Here is a 14,366-nt window from a genome sequence, read left to right as displayed (position 1 = left end):
TTAATTTGTCTTGGTGTTTTTTTCTTCTATGTATACTAATGAATTTTTTTAAAAAAAAAAACATGTTCATGTTACTGGTCCTTTAACTATGCAACTGCTTTACTGTTGGGAATTATGAGAGACAAACTCAGAATACTATAGGGATCCACTTCCAGATACAGGTATAAACCAACTGTGAAAGAAAAATCAACTCTGCTCATACACTTCGTCCAGGAATACCTATGTCCTCCTGTTTCAATTCTGCAACAGTGTCTTTTAAAAGTGGACCTACTGAGAAATCAGTAAAATAGGAAAATAAAAAAAACCATACCTTACAGGCAGATGTTCTTTTATCTTTTCTATCATTCCCATGGATGGGTCAACACGAGCAAACAAGGTGCCCATGATAGCAATAACGACAAAAAACCAGCTCGATGGGCTGGCAGGGTAAACTCCAGTGATAAAGCTATTCTGCAGAAAGGACACAAAATAAATATAAATCCAAGTATTGGCATTTGGTAGATCCCTTTAGATGATGACTGGATTGTATCTGCATGTGTATAAGATCATTGGCAAAATTAAAGGGATTCTGGTATGATTTTTATGATGTATTTTTTATTTCTAAATTACACTGCAAATAATTTACTCTCCAAAATAAAATTTCATTCCTGAACCAGCAAGTGTATTTTTTTAGTTGTAATATTGGTGAGTAGCCGCCATCTCAGGTCATTTTGCCTGGTCATGTGCTTTCAGAAAGATCCAGCACTTGGGCTTTCAGAAGTCGCACTGAATATTCTTTGTGAGGCAACTTCGGAAAACAAAGAGTTCCGAGTGCCTTCACACCGGCAATGTGCTTTCTAGCCGGCGGGAAGGCATTTAGGGGAGATTAGTTGCCCTAAGAAGAGGTGATTTGTCGCTGGGCGACTAATCTCCCCCAGTAGCCACGTCTGCCACCACCCTTAGGGCAGATACACACGCTGCTATTTCGGAGATTAGTCGGCCAGCGACAAATCACTTCTTTTTCGGGCGACTAATCTCCGTGAACTGCCTACAATTTAAATCGCCCCATGAGGAAACTTCAGGCGACTTCGGACAGCCGAATCGACCAGAGTGCCATTGCGCCGGCAATTTACGTTCTAGCCGGAAGGTAGGTCGGGGAGATTAGCCGGCCGAAGAAGCGATTTGTCGCTGGGTGACTAATCTCCCAAAATAGCAGCGTGTGTCTCTGCAGTTAGGGCAGGGGCAGATTCTGGGAGATTTAGTCCCTGGCAACTAATCGCTTCTTCTGTGGGGCGATAACCCCCCCCGAACTGCCTTCCCCCTGCTATAATGAGAAAACGCCAGTGCAATGGCACTCGTGGCGTTTCGATTTCCGAAGTCGCCCAAAGTTGCCTCACGAGGAAACTTCAGACGAAGCGCCGCAAGTGCATTGGTGCAGGTAATTTTTCATTTTAGCAGGCGGAAGGCAGGGGAAGGCATTTCGGGGAGATTGTCACCCCCGAAGTAGAGGCGATTAGTCGCCAGGCGACTATATCTCCCCATATCTGCACGTGTCCCCCTGCCCTTCTACCAGGCAGCTGTTTTCTTGCGTTAGGGAGCTGCTATCTAGTTACCTTCCCATTGTTCTGTTGTTAGGCTGCTGGGGGGGGGGGGGGGGAGGGGGGTGATTTCACTCCAATTTGCAATACAGCAGTAAAAAGTGACTGAAGTCTATCAGAGCACAAGTCACATGACTGTGGGCAGCTGGGAAACTGACAATATGTCTAGCCCCATCAAAATTAAAAATATAAAAAAAAACTGTTTGCTCTTTTGAGAAAGGGATTTCAGCGCAGAATTCTGCTGAAGCAGCACTATTAACTGATGCGATTTGGGAAAAAACTTTTTCCCATGACAGTATCCCTTTAAGTGGATAGCTCCCATACATGATCTGATCTTCCTGGCAACTGACAATAAGATGTTAGCCTGCTTTGGCTACCATGTATGTAATTGGTTAATAACCTGCATAGGTCTCCCTGTTTCTACACAGCTCCCTCTGAACATCTAACCATTTCATTTGTTGAGAAAGATAAATGGAAAACCATTCATACTGGCTTTTTATGGCTCTTTAAGTGACTATTTTTTATGGAAAAAGATGGGCACATATCAGGCCATAAAGGGAAGATTCTAATATTTTACCTTTATCCGGGCAAATTTCTTCTTCCATGAACGTAACCCTGAGAGGTAGACCTGTTTCAGTGCTTCATGACTCAGACGGAGGTCAATACCTTCAGGAGTAACTGTAAACTGAAATGCCACAGCCTGGTGGGCTTCTGCCATTTTGGTACTTAAAATCTGTCAACCTGCAGGACAAAAAAGGGCAAGAGTAGTTGTAAGTCAATGGAATCTGTGCCGTCAAATACAGAAGACCGCACAATGTTAACAGTAAAAGTTCAAAATGAAAATAACCTTTTAACAATCATATTTTGGCACTTTTGAGAAAACAATTTTGTTCTTCAGTTGTCCAGTTTAGGACCCCTGACCCAAAGCAACTAGGCAGTGGTGTAAATTATAAACAGGGAGGTCCCTGCCCTCTACAGTTTACAGTCTCTCAATATTGCATTGCCAGCATACGATTGGATAATCCAATGTTTTCCAAAAGTAAAACAAAAAAAAACAGTCCTTTCTTTGTAGGCATGTAATCATGCTATTGAGGGGACCGCACAAAGGACAATTTTGGGCTATATAATCAATAAGGGGCAGATTTATCAAGGGTCGAATTGAAAATTCTAATTCGAAATTTCTAATCTTTTATGGTCAAAACTGTCAAATTGGACTAGGTAGTTATTCAAATTCGATTCAATTGTTTGAAAATTCGAATTTGATTTTTGAGATTTAACATACTCTGGCCCTTTAAGAATTCAAATTTGACTATTTGCCACCTAAAACCTGCCGAAATTGCTGTTTGAGTCGATGGGAGAGGTCCAAGGATCAATTTGGAACTATCTGCAGCCTTCCTGACATTCTAGATTTTTTTGGAGAAAAAAAACTGGAATGGAGTATTTTTTTGCAGAGAAAAATCTCGAATGGAGTTTGATAAATTCGAATCCAATTTGAGTTTTTTAGGGTCAAACCAATTCACCTGAGTTTTAAAAATTAGATTTTATTAACAAATTTCGATTGGCTGAATTTCGAATTTATGTGAGTTTAGGGGAGTTTTTAAAAACTCACATGAATTTTAAATTCGACCTTTGATAAATGTGCCTCTTGATGTCTCCACAAAGTACAAAATTCAAACTACACCGATCCAACCAACTGCATCACTCACAGTCCAAATTAAAAATGTAATATGTCAATGCCCTTTCTTTAAGCAGAGTGATGATTAGCAGCTCTTTCCTGCTCAGTATGGATCATTGCTTCTTAGCCCTTTGTTTTGTAAAACTGGATAACATCATGGTCATCCCTAGTTTGCACAGAAACTTTTCCATATAAGGGTGAAATCAGTGGCATCCCAGAAAATCTTAAGCTGGTTGCATTGGCACCTACTGAAGTCTCCCCTATGACTAGTAGAAGATTAGGCAGCCAGACAAGGCAAGATGAACTAGGACTGGGCCTCCTAGGGTTGCCACCTGGCCGGTATTTTACTGGCCTGGCCAGTAAAAATTATGGTTGATCCTAATGTTACAGGTTTGGGACCTGTTATCCAGAATGCTCGGGACCTGGGGTTTTCCGGATAACGGATCTTTCTGTAATTTGGGTCTTCATGCCTTATGTCTACTAGAAATTCAATTAAACATGAAATAAACCCAATAGGCTGGTTTTGCTTCCAATAAGGATTAATTATATCTTCGTTGGGATCAAGTACAAGCTACTGTTTTATTATTACAGAGACAAAGGAAATCATTTTTAAAAATTTGGATTATTTGGATAAAATGGAGTCTACAGGAGACAGCCATTCTGTAATTCGGAGCTTTCTAGATAGCGGGTTTCCGGATAAGGGATCCTATACCCGTATTAATAGGGAAAAAAGATAAATATATAGGAAGGCCAGTATTATTTTCCAGAAAAGGTGGCAACCCTAGGCCCTCCAGGCTGCTGTCTCAGGGGGTGCGTAACTTTTTCCTTCGGAGTTCAGGGCAGGGAGTGGGTGTGGGCCAACTGGGGCCCACAAGAGCTGGGGCCCACAAGAGCCGGGGCCCACTGGGTTTTCTTCTTGTATCCCGCCGGCCCAGTCCGACCCTGCGCACCAGTGACATCACTAGCATGCTCGTTTAATACAGGGCCAAACGATCGGATTATACAAAGGAAATGGGCACCAACGGGTCATACGACCACGAGTCCTCGATCGCAGGAAAAAGCAAACCTGCCTGATCGATATCTGTCTGATTTTTGGCCTGATATTTATCAGGGAGATGCGTCGGAAGCCCCCTACACACAGCTGCCGAATTGGTCTAAAGGATTAATATTGGCAGCTTTAATCTGCCCATGTATGGCCACCTTCAGATCTCAAACATGCAACACACAAATGTGCCTTGCTATATCTGGCTGCCTAAACTTCTTCCAGCAGGTACCGACCGTGCACCCATTCCAAACGGACGTAGGCTCAGCAGCGCAGATAAAGTACATATAAAATAGAATACAAATAATGATTGAAAAAAAAGCTAGATCATGGGCCCCTTGTGTCTCCAGGTGATTAATTGTTGCACATTTCTACATTTTTGGAAGCGGGAATATCTTAGAAGGGGGGCTTGCGGAAAGTGTCGCCTAGGGACCTCACATCCTATTAATCCACCATTCACTCTTGCAAAGGAAACCGTTTACAGTGTAATCTGATTTTTATAGTATACGGAAAAAGTCTTCTTGGTGGATATGTGGAAGTGCAAACCACTGGCGGGCCCCAAGGGGGTGCAGGTCCTGGTGCAATTGCACTTCCTGCTCTCCGGATAGTTCCACCACTGAAATCAAAACAGTACCAGATCATATTGGTACCAGTACCACAGTACTGAATATAAAATTATTATTTATTTTATCCATTACACTTGGTTGATTCTAATCCTGCCAAAAAAAATAGCAGGATAATCAGTCCCATGATGTCCATTATCAGCAATAAAACACTCCCTTTTCCTTAGGGATCTTATAAAGTCACAGCTTGGTTACAAACTAAATGCACTAGTTACACAAAAACATTTGTAAGTGGCTGAATTGTTCCAATCTATAGGTGAAAACAAAATTCCTGTAGGTGACTTATTGCTGCTTGTGCCATTGCCCTCGTCTCATAGAAACAAAATAATCTGCACCAAATTAGTTTCAATTGAAGTGCCATAATCTGGGGGGGGGGGGTTGACATCATTAAATTATTGAAGATGCAATAAGTTATCATGACTTTGTTACTCATTGTTACAACATGCCCTTCTCACATACGAAAGCTGTATGATATCAGTTGTTATCGTCATCGGTAAACAATGAATCTTATGAAATCCATGGCAACCATGCTGGCACGCAGATAAGAGATATTTAGCAAAATTTGATTCAACACACACACTCACACATAGAAAGAGAGAGAGGGACAGAGGAGCTTACGAGAGTTCAGAGCAGCAGCAGCAGCAGCAGCCATGCTTCCTTCAGCAGCAACTGCCACTTGAGAGTGGGGTGGAGTCAAGCCACGTAGGATTTGGTTTTAATTCTGATGTCATCTGAGAAGGGAATTATGGGGGGTGGAGTGAGCTGGCTGAGGAAGATCCAAAGGAAACAAAGTTTTACTGCCAGGGATGTAACTAGAGAGGAAGCAGACCCTGTGGCTGCTTGTGGGAAACAAAGTTGTATTGCCAGGAGTGTAACAAGAGAGGAAATAGACCCCGTGGTTGCTTGGGGCAACCAAATTTTACTGCCAGGGCTGTAACTAGAGAGGAAGCAGACCCTGCGGCTGCTTGGGGGAAACAAAGTTTTACTGCCAGGGGTGTTACTAGAGAGGAAGCAGACCCTGCGGCTGCTTGGGGGAAACAAAGTTTTACTGCCAGGGGTGTAACTAGAGAGGAAGCAGACCGTGCGGCTGCTTGGGGGAAACAAAGTTTTACTGCCAGGGATGTAACTAGAGAGGAAGCAGACACTGCGGCTGCTTTTGGGAAACAAAGTTTTATTGCCAGGGGTGTAACTAGAGAGGAAGCAGACCCTGCGGCTGCTTGGGGGGTCCTGGAGGTAAAGGGGGCTCCACGAGGCCCCAATAAATGAACAGTTTCAACATATATTGGTAAAACAGGACAACCTCTGGATATGTTCGCAGACCCTGCGGCTACTTGGGTGCAAAGTTTTACTGCCAGGGATGTAACTAGAGAGGAAGCAGACACTGCGGCTGCTTGGGGGAAACAAAGTTTTACTGCCAGGGGTGTAACAAGAGAGGAAGCCCTGCGGCTGCTTGGGGGGTCCTGGAGGTAAAGGGGGCTCCACGAGGCCCCAATAAATGAACAGTTTCAACATATATTGGTAAAACAGGACAACCTCTGGATATGTTGGGGGCCCTAAAGTGGTTTACTGCCACTCCTAGTCAGATTGAGCAAGGTGTTGGGGCTGCAGGAGAATTAAGGCTAATGCCAGATGAAGTGCTAGTGCCACCCAGAGAATGTAGCACCAGGAATGTATGAGATCTGTCCGTCACTGGGCATACATTGGGGCTCATTCACAACGTGAACAAGGTGCGGATTTGCAAAACAAGGAACAACGGACACATCAGTGCCATGTTTAAGGGTTTAGGCAAAAACATTCAAAAAACAACCATATGCAAATAAATATGAGCAAAGTTTATAAATGACCTTCATTCCGACCAGAAACCACTTAAGTGCTTTTGCATCAGTTGCATTTCTATTTTTGGGTTCACAAGTCCTTTGAAGGGGTCATTCACCTTTAAATTTTTATTATTTTATTTATGGTGTCATTTTCCAGTTATTTCGCTTTTTGTTCAGCAGCTCTCCTGTTTGCAATTTTAGCAGCTATCTGGTTGCTAGGGTCTTGTTTACCTTAGCAACCAGGCAGTTGTTTAAATGAGTTCAAAGTAACAATGAGTACAAAGTAACAATTATAAAAAAAAATTATAAATTCACAGAGCAATTGTTTTTTAGTTTTTGGTATCAGTGACCCCAATCTGAAAGCTGGAAAGATGTAGAGAAAGGCAAACAATTTAAAAAAATATATTGAATAAATAATGAAGACCAATTGCAAAGTTGCTAGGAATAGGCCATTCTAGGACACAGTAAAAGTTAACCCACCCCTTTCATTCAGAAGTGCTTTGATATCAGTATCAATGCGCTACCTCGTGAGATAGAGTAACTTTATATGGGGCAAAGTTTACAGCCCACGTAATTAAGCAACACAATTTAGCACTCCCACTGGCAATAGGGTGTGGAAGTTTCTAACATGATCCTCTTCTGCTTTTTAAGTTATTAATGGGCGAGTCAAAAATCTTGTTTCTATTACTAAAAATGTCACATTATTATCGGAAGGTCTTTTTTTTGGATCCCAACCCAAATAATCGCTTAGAAAAACTATTTTTTATAGCATGGATGCATAGAATCCAGGATTCGGTTCGGGCTTTTTCACCAGTGTACGGATTCGGCCGATTCCTTCTACCCGGTCGAACCAAATCCAAATCCTACTTTGCATATGTAAATTAGGGGTGGGGAGGGAAATTGAACGACTTTTTGCCACAAAACAAGGAAGTAAAAGATGTTTTCCCCTTCCCACCCCTAATTTGCATAAAAATTAGGATTGGGTTCGGTATTCGGCAGAATCCAAAATAGTGGATTCGGTGCATCCCTAAAAAAAACAAACGAATGAATTCTGTAGCAAACACCAAATATAGCCAAAAAGGGGTTATTTATCGAAATCCGAATTTATCTCATTTTCTGAAATATACTCAAACCAAATCAGCACAGGTTATGTCTCCTTATTTATGAATACATATCCCTGAAAAATTCCAGTGTGGGAAAAAAACAAAAAAGCATATGAAAATTCAAATCCTACGATAGAGTCCTGCAGCAGGTTGGGTACACGCAGGTTACCCGCAAAAACCTGCGGAACCCTGCGGGTTGCAGATAGAAGTTTCGGGAGAGGGTATAGAGGCGGGTCTGCGGTTCTCCACGTTTGCGGATCGTTGGTCCTTTTTTTTGATCACGCCTACTTCCAATGATGTCACTTCCGGTTTACAATGACAGCACTTCCTGTTTCTTGATGGTCAGATTGCGGATCAGGTACTTGCGGATCGGGTAGGGGGTCCAAGTAGGTAAGTAGGCCTCTGGTACGGTGATCCTCTTTATGGGTAAAAAGGTCCCCTGCTATTTGTCTATAATGTCCTCTAATGTACTTGTAAAGTCTAATCATGTCCCCTCACAAGCGCCTTTTTTCCAGAGAAAACAACCCCAACCTTGTCAGTCTCCCCTCATAATTTAACTCTTCCCTCCCTCTAACCAGTTTAGTTGCACTTAGTCTCTGCACTCTCTCCAGCTCATTTATATCCCTCTTAAGGACTGGAGTCTAAAACTGCCCCCATACTCCAGATGAGGCCTCACCAGGGACCTATAAAGAGGCAGAATTATGTTTTCATCCCTTGAGTTAATGCCCTTTTTTATACAAGACAGAACTTTATTTGCTTTAGTAGCCACAGAATGACACTGCCCAGAATTAGACAACGTGTTATCTACAAAGACTCCTAGATCCTTCTTATTTAAGGAAACTCCCAACACACTGCCATTTAGTGTATAACTTGCATTTATATTATTTTTGCCAAAGTGCATAACCTTGCATTAGAGCTCACTCTATTAAAATCACCAGACATCATGTCTCTCTACATGCAGGATTTGTGCAAAAGGCAGTTATTTTGTTAGATTTTGTTTGTACTGGAATCAGTAATTTGAGTGAGCTCTGCTACAAAATGAGCCCCCCCCCAATCACATATATTGGATCTAACTGTCAATGAATATCTGACACCCAACTGCTGCAAGAAGAGAGAATGAAGAGAAACAGATGCTGAGAGAGGGATAGTGAAGATAAACTTGATTATTTCAGAAACAATGCAGACTTTTTAATTGATTATATTTAGAAAAGTTTCATTATGATAAAGCTGATATAAAATTTCGCAATAGTTCCGCTTTAATTACAAAGCTGCAGTTGTGCCCACTGCGCTACAAGTTCTGTAGTAAGAGAACAATCCTATGAAAAAAAAAAAAAAACAACGAAAATCTTATCTGTTACAGCAGATTACCTTATCTCAAATCATAAAAAGCTCCTGTTTCCTTCATTTCACCCCTCCGCTCTTACCTGTCAGAGAGTCGCAGTGTGAAGCACCCAAGCTGTTATGAAAGAAAGCATGCACAGCTCTTTTTCCTTTAGATCAAGGTAAGCCCCGCACAACAGGTTTGATGTGTTTGATTTAATCAGGTGAACGCCTCAGTTCTTAAAGGACCAGTAATATCAAAAAATTCAATTGTTTTAAAGTACTAAAAATATAATGCAGTGTTGTCCTACACTAGTAAAACTGCTGTGTTTGCTTCAGAAACACTACTATTGTTTATATCTAGTATAGGTCAATCTAAAAACAACTGGACTTGCTGAGTAATCAATGAAGACGTTTCACTACTCATCCGAGCAGCTTCTTCAATTCAACTGACTGGTGTGGGAAGTTCTCGGCATATAAACTCTTCCACTAATCCATTTACAATGGCACATTGTAACTCTTCAGAGAGGTGACATCTGAAGAAACTCACAGAGGTGTTGATTCTGTGTAGTTGTGATAGGATTATCCAATGTGTCATGCAACTCCTAGATACAGGTGTTACTTGTGAGAGTTCCATGAATGGATGTGTGAAGTGTTGTGAAACCGCCGGGGTACAGATGTTAGAACAGCATTGTATGTAGCAGACAGGTGGTGTCGAAGGCCCCCACCTCTGTTCAGAGATGGTCTCTCCACCTTGACATGAATTGCCTCTTTCACGCCTCGTTCAAACCAGCGGTCTTCTTTATCCAAGATTTGGACCTTGCTGTCTTCAAAGGAGTGTCCCTTGTCTTTTAAGTGTAGAAAGACAGCTGAGTTTTGCCCTGTAGAGTTCTCCCTCCTGTGCTGAGCCATTCGCTTGGAGAGCAGTTGTTTTGTCTCCCCAATGTATAGATCTGTGCTCTCCTCGCTACACTGGACTCCGTATACCACATTGCTTTGTTTTACTTTTGGTGTTGGATCCTTTGGGTGTACCAGTTTTTGTCTCAGTGCAACTCTCACAAGTAACACCTGTATCTAGGAGTTGCATGACACATTGGATAATCCTATCACAGTAACTACACAGAACCAACACCTCTGTGAGTTTCTTCAAATGTCACCTCTTTGAAGAGTTACAATGGGCCATTGTAAATGTATTAGTGGAAGAGTTTATATGCCGAGAACTTCCCACACCAGTCAGTTGTACTGAAGAAGCTGCTCAGATGAGTAGTGAAACGTCTTCATTGATTACTCAGCAAGTCCAGTTGTTTTTAGATTGACCTATACTAGATATACTATGACCTGGATGAATGAAAATCTTCATAGTCATACTATTGTTTATATAAATAAGCTGCTGTGTAGCAGTGAGGGCAGCCATTCAAAGGAGAAAAGGCTCAAGTTAAACAGCAGATAGCAGATAAGCTCTGTAGAACATAAGGTTATCTGTTATCTATTACTTATCCTGTGCCATTGCTATTCAGCAGCTTGTTTATATGAACTATAGTAGTGTTTCTGAAGCAAACACAGCAGTTTTACCAGTGCAGGGCAACTGTACATGATATTTTCATTACTTTAAAACACTTTCATTTTTTGGTGTTACTGGTGCTTTAACTGCAAGGACTATAAGGAAAGAAAAAGAAGGTATGAGCCAAGGTAAAGCAAGGAAGTGCTAAACAGGACACAGCAAACACGTCTAACCTGCACATTCTCTCATAGGATTATGGAAGAGGAAGAAATTCAAAGGTGGGATATTTATTAGGGCGCTTCATTTTCCGAAGTCGCCCGAAGTTTCCTCATGAGGCAATTAAAAGCGACTTTGGAAAACAAAGCGCTCCATGTGCCCCCCCCAGACGATTTTCATTTTAGCCAGCGGAAGGCAGATCGGGGAGATTAGTCGCCCCGAAGAAGAGTAGATTTGTGGCCTGGCAACTAACTACCCCGAATCTGCCCGTGTGGCCAGACCCTTACCCTGACTTCTACTTTTCTTCTGCCTATAAAATTAGCACCCAGTAATGATACTACCTTTCCTTATCCTTTTATAAAGCCATTATTTCTGGTGTATATATTGAAGGCAATTAAACTGAAAAGTGGGATATAGGTACAGGTATGGGATCTGTTACGTGGAAAGCCATAGACTGCTTTTTAATCAATACTGATTTTTCAACAGAATTAGTAATAATAAAACAGTATCTTGTACTTGATCCCAACTAAGATATAATTAATCCTTATAAGAGTTGAAAACAATCCTATGGGGTTCAATGAATGTTTCAATGATTTTTAAAGGGGAACTATCGCGAAAATTTAATATAAGCCTCAACATACTGAAATAAGAAACTTTGTAAATACAATCAATTAAATATTCTGCATCATTTCTGAAATAATCAAATTTATATTCACTATTCCTCTATCAGCATCTGTTTCTCTTCATTCTGTCTTCATGCAGTAGTTGGGTGTCAGATATTCACGGACAGTTAGATCCAATATATCTTATAGGGGGGGCTCCTTTTCCCAGCAGATGTATTAGAGCTCACTCAAATAACCGATTCCAGTACAAACAAAATCTAACAAAATAACGGCATTTTGCACAAATCCTGCATGTAGAGCATTATTTAATGCTGCCATGGGCAAAACATCAGAACATCGTCTGATTACTACTTTATTTAATGTGAATGGTTAGTGGCAGGTCGGAAGATTGGTACAGACGATCGCTCGTCCGACTTTCAGGCTTTATCTGCACGTCTATGGAAGGTTTAAAAAATAAAATATGGAAGTAAATTGAAAAAAGCATGCGCTTCTGGTGAACAATGTAAAAACAACTGAGCTGAAAAAAAGTGTTTGGAAGGTGAGCAACCCCTTTAAGGATTGGAGATCCAAATTACATAAAGATCCGTTATCTGGAAAACCCCAGGTCTCAAGCATTCTGCATGACAGGTTCCATACCTGTACTAATATAGGCTTTCCCCAGACAGTAAAATGCATTAAAGGAGAACTAAAGCTTAATTAAAGAAGCAACTAAAAATGTTGTACATGATGTTTTGTGCTTCTGTACCAGCCCAAGGCAACCACAGGCCTTTAGCAGTAAAGATCTGTGTCTCCAAAGATGCCCCAGTAGCTCCCCATCTTCTTTTCTGCTGATTCACTGCACATGCTCTGTGCTGCTGTCACTTACTGAGCTTAGGGACCCACTCACAATATACAGTACACATAGAATAGAAATGTCACAATATAAAGGTGGCCATAGACGCATCGCCAAAAGAGTGGATCTCTCCCCAATATGCTCAGATTGAAGTAGACGATATCGGTCAATCCGATCGTGGGCCCAACGATTGGATCATAATGGATCCGATATGGGCGACTGGATCGCGGGACCACATACACGCATAGATGCGGCCGCAATCCAACAGGATTTTTAAACCTGCCAGATCTCGATCAGGGAAGCCCGTCGGATGGCCCCACACACAGACCAATAAGCTGCCAACTTGCTCTGTCTGCAGCTTTTATCGGCCCGTGTATGGGGGCCTTAAGGCTGATTAGTAATTAAAACTGACAATTACTATATGGCAGCATAGAAACCAGTGCAATCAGCATCAGAATTTAATAATCAGCAAACCTGTAGAATCAGCTTATATTACAGGGGAAGCTCATTTTCTGCTGGATAATTAGTGACGAGCCCTAAGCTTAGCTTCTCAACAGCCAATCAGAGCCCACTGAGCATGTGAGTGTCACAGACACTTTCCAAGATGGTGACCCCCTGTGACAAGTTTGAAGTCCTGGATCATTGCTGCTATTGACAAGCTCAAACTTTAGCCTCGTGCAATAAGTTCACTATATAAAATTTATAGCCACATTCATTTTTAGGGTTTAGTTCTCCTTTAACGCAGAATGCATAAAATTATATAAACACATTCGCAGATGGAGATGCTCGTATGGGACAGGCACAAAGAGTTAAAAGGTCATTTTGCTTTGGAATATGTAACTGATCTTACACCTCTGTTACTGGCTCACTAGACAAGCTGGAGATCCACACTCCTGAGATTCAGTGGAGCAAATCATTCTCCCTACCTTGATCACTAGACTGGCACCAGGTCAGTGTGAAAGGGAAACCAGGAAGTCACCCAGCAGTATGGGAGATAAGGCTGAGGTAGTGAGGGCAGCGGATGTTTAAAAATGGCATCCTGAGATTAAGCAAAGTTTCAGCCCCATAATGCACTGCCTCACGGGCAGGGACAGTTACCCTAGTATCTCTATGCAAGCAAAGCAATGAGAGCAGCTGCTGCTATTGGAAGGAAAGTGTGAAGTAATACAGCTGGCTGGTCTGTTTACTGTTTTGAACAGCAGCACTGAAGAGGGATTTTGTTGTATCAGCCCCATATCCCAGTATTATATGCCCCCTTGCTTTAATTCCATAGTGCCCCTCAATAAAAATGGTTTAAATTGCGTTTTACCTCACGATGTCTGTATAGAGGCACGCTCTGCCCACTTATCTAGGCTGAAATCAGGCTCGCGACTTCTCCGTCTCTTCCACAGGAAGTGATCACAACTGTGAGTGACAGGCACAACCCTGCAACAGCAGCCCAAGTCCCGCCCTTTTCTCTCTGCTCCCACCAAACTGTGTCACAGTCTCCCTGCTCATGGTGGTGCAGCTTTTCTCTGAGCTATTAGTTCTCATTCCAGTCAGCTACCATTATTCAAGGTCAGGGAGCAGTCACAGAACAGCAGCCAGTCTTCAACTGTCTGGGAGCAGTTCTAGTTCTGTCACACACAGCTGGAGGGCCCCTTGCCCACATCAATGAGCATTTCTGTTATGTCACTATTCAAAAACATTAAGGGTTGAATTATTATTTCCTGAGGTAAAACAAGGTAAAAGTGAGTTCTTTATCTTGCTTGCCTTGCTCTTTTTTCCCCACAGTCTTTTTTTTTTGTTAGTCGCATAATAAAGAAAAATGGCAAAAACAATTGCAGAAAAAATTATGCACTCACTTTTTTCACCAGATTTTACCCAATTGTGACACTCAATTCATTAATAAATAAAAAAAACAGGGTATATATCCCCTTTACGGCTACTGTCCAATGGGGCAATAAACTGGAGGTATTGGCAGGGATAAATCTGACAAAAAAGATCTTAGTTTATCCGAATTTGCCTCTGGCGACTTTGCAACTTTGCAATGAGTAG

The 14,366-nt window shown here is 41.8% G+C and overlaps 1 protein-coding gene across 4 annotated transcripts in view; it reads right to left on the bottom strand.

The window, feature by feature from the left end:
- The window catches only part of LOC108697831 (carnitine O-palmitoyltransferase 1, liver isoform-like), a 41,149-nt gene extending 27,356 nt beyond the window's left edge, over positions 1-13,793 (bottom strand). For 2 of the 4 annotated variants that reach the window (XM_041571636.1, XM_041571639.1), the window contains exons 1-3: positions 13,639-13,793; positions 2,155-2,318; positions 311-450 (exon numbers count right to left, since the gene is read on the bottom strand). In XM_041571636.1, the coding sequence (XP_041427570.1) occupies positions 311-450; positions 2,155-2,295 (281 nt within the window). In that variant the 5' untranslated portion in view covers positions 2,296-2,318; positions 13,639-13,793. Of the gene's footprint in view, positions 1-310; positions 451-2,154; positions 2,319-5,535; positions 5,561-13,255; positions 13,386-13,638 lie in introns of those variants that run through there. The other 2 variants (XM_041571637.1, XM_041571638.1) reach the window with 2 other exon arrangements.
- Between the last annotated feature and the right edge of the window lie 573 nt (positions 13,794-14,366).

This window comes from Xenopus laevis, chromosome 7S, assembly GCF_017654675.1.
Source record: "Xenopus laevis strain J_2021 chromosome 7S, Xenopus_laevis_v10.1, whole genome shotgun sequence".
Taxonomy (NCBI): domain Eukaryota; kingdom Metazoa; phylum Chordata; class Amphibia; order Anura; family Pipidae; genus Xenopus; species Xenopus laevis.
Note: the sequence above shows the minus strand (reverse complement) of the source record. Positions and strands in the feature narration are given on the sequence as shown.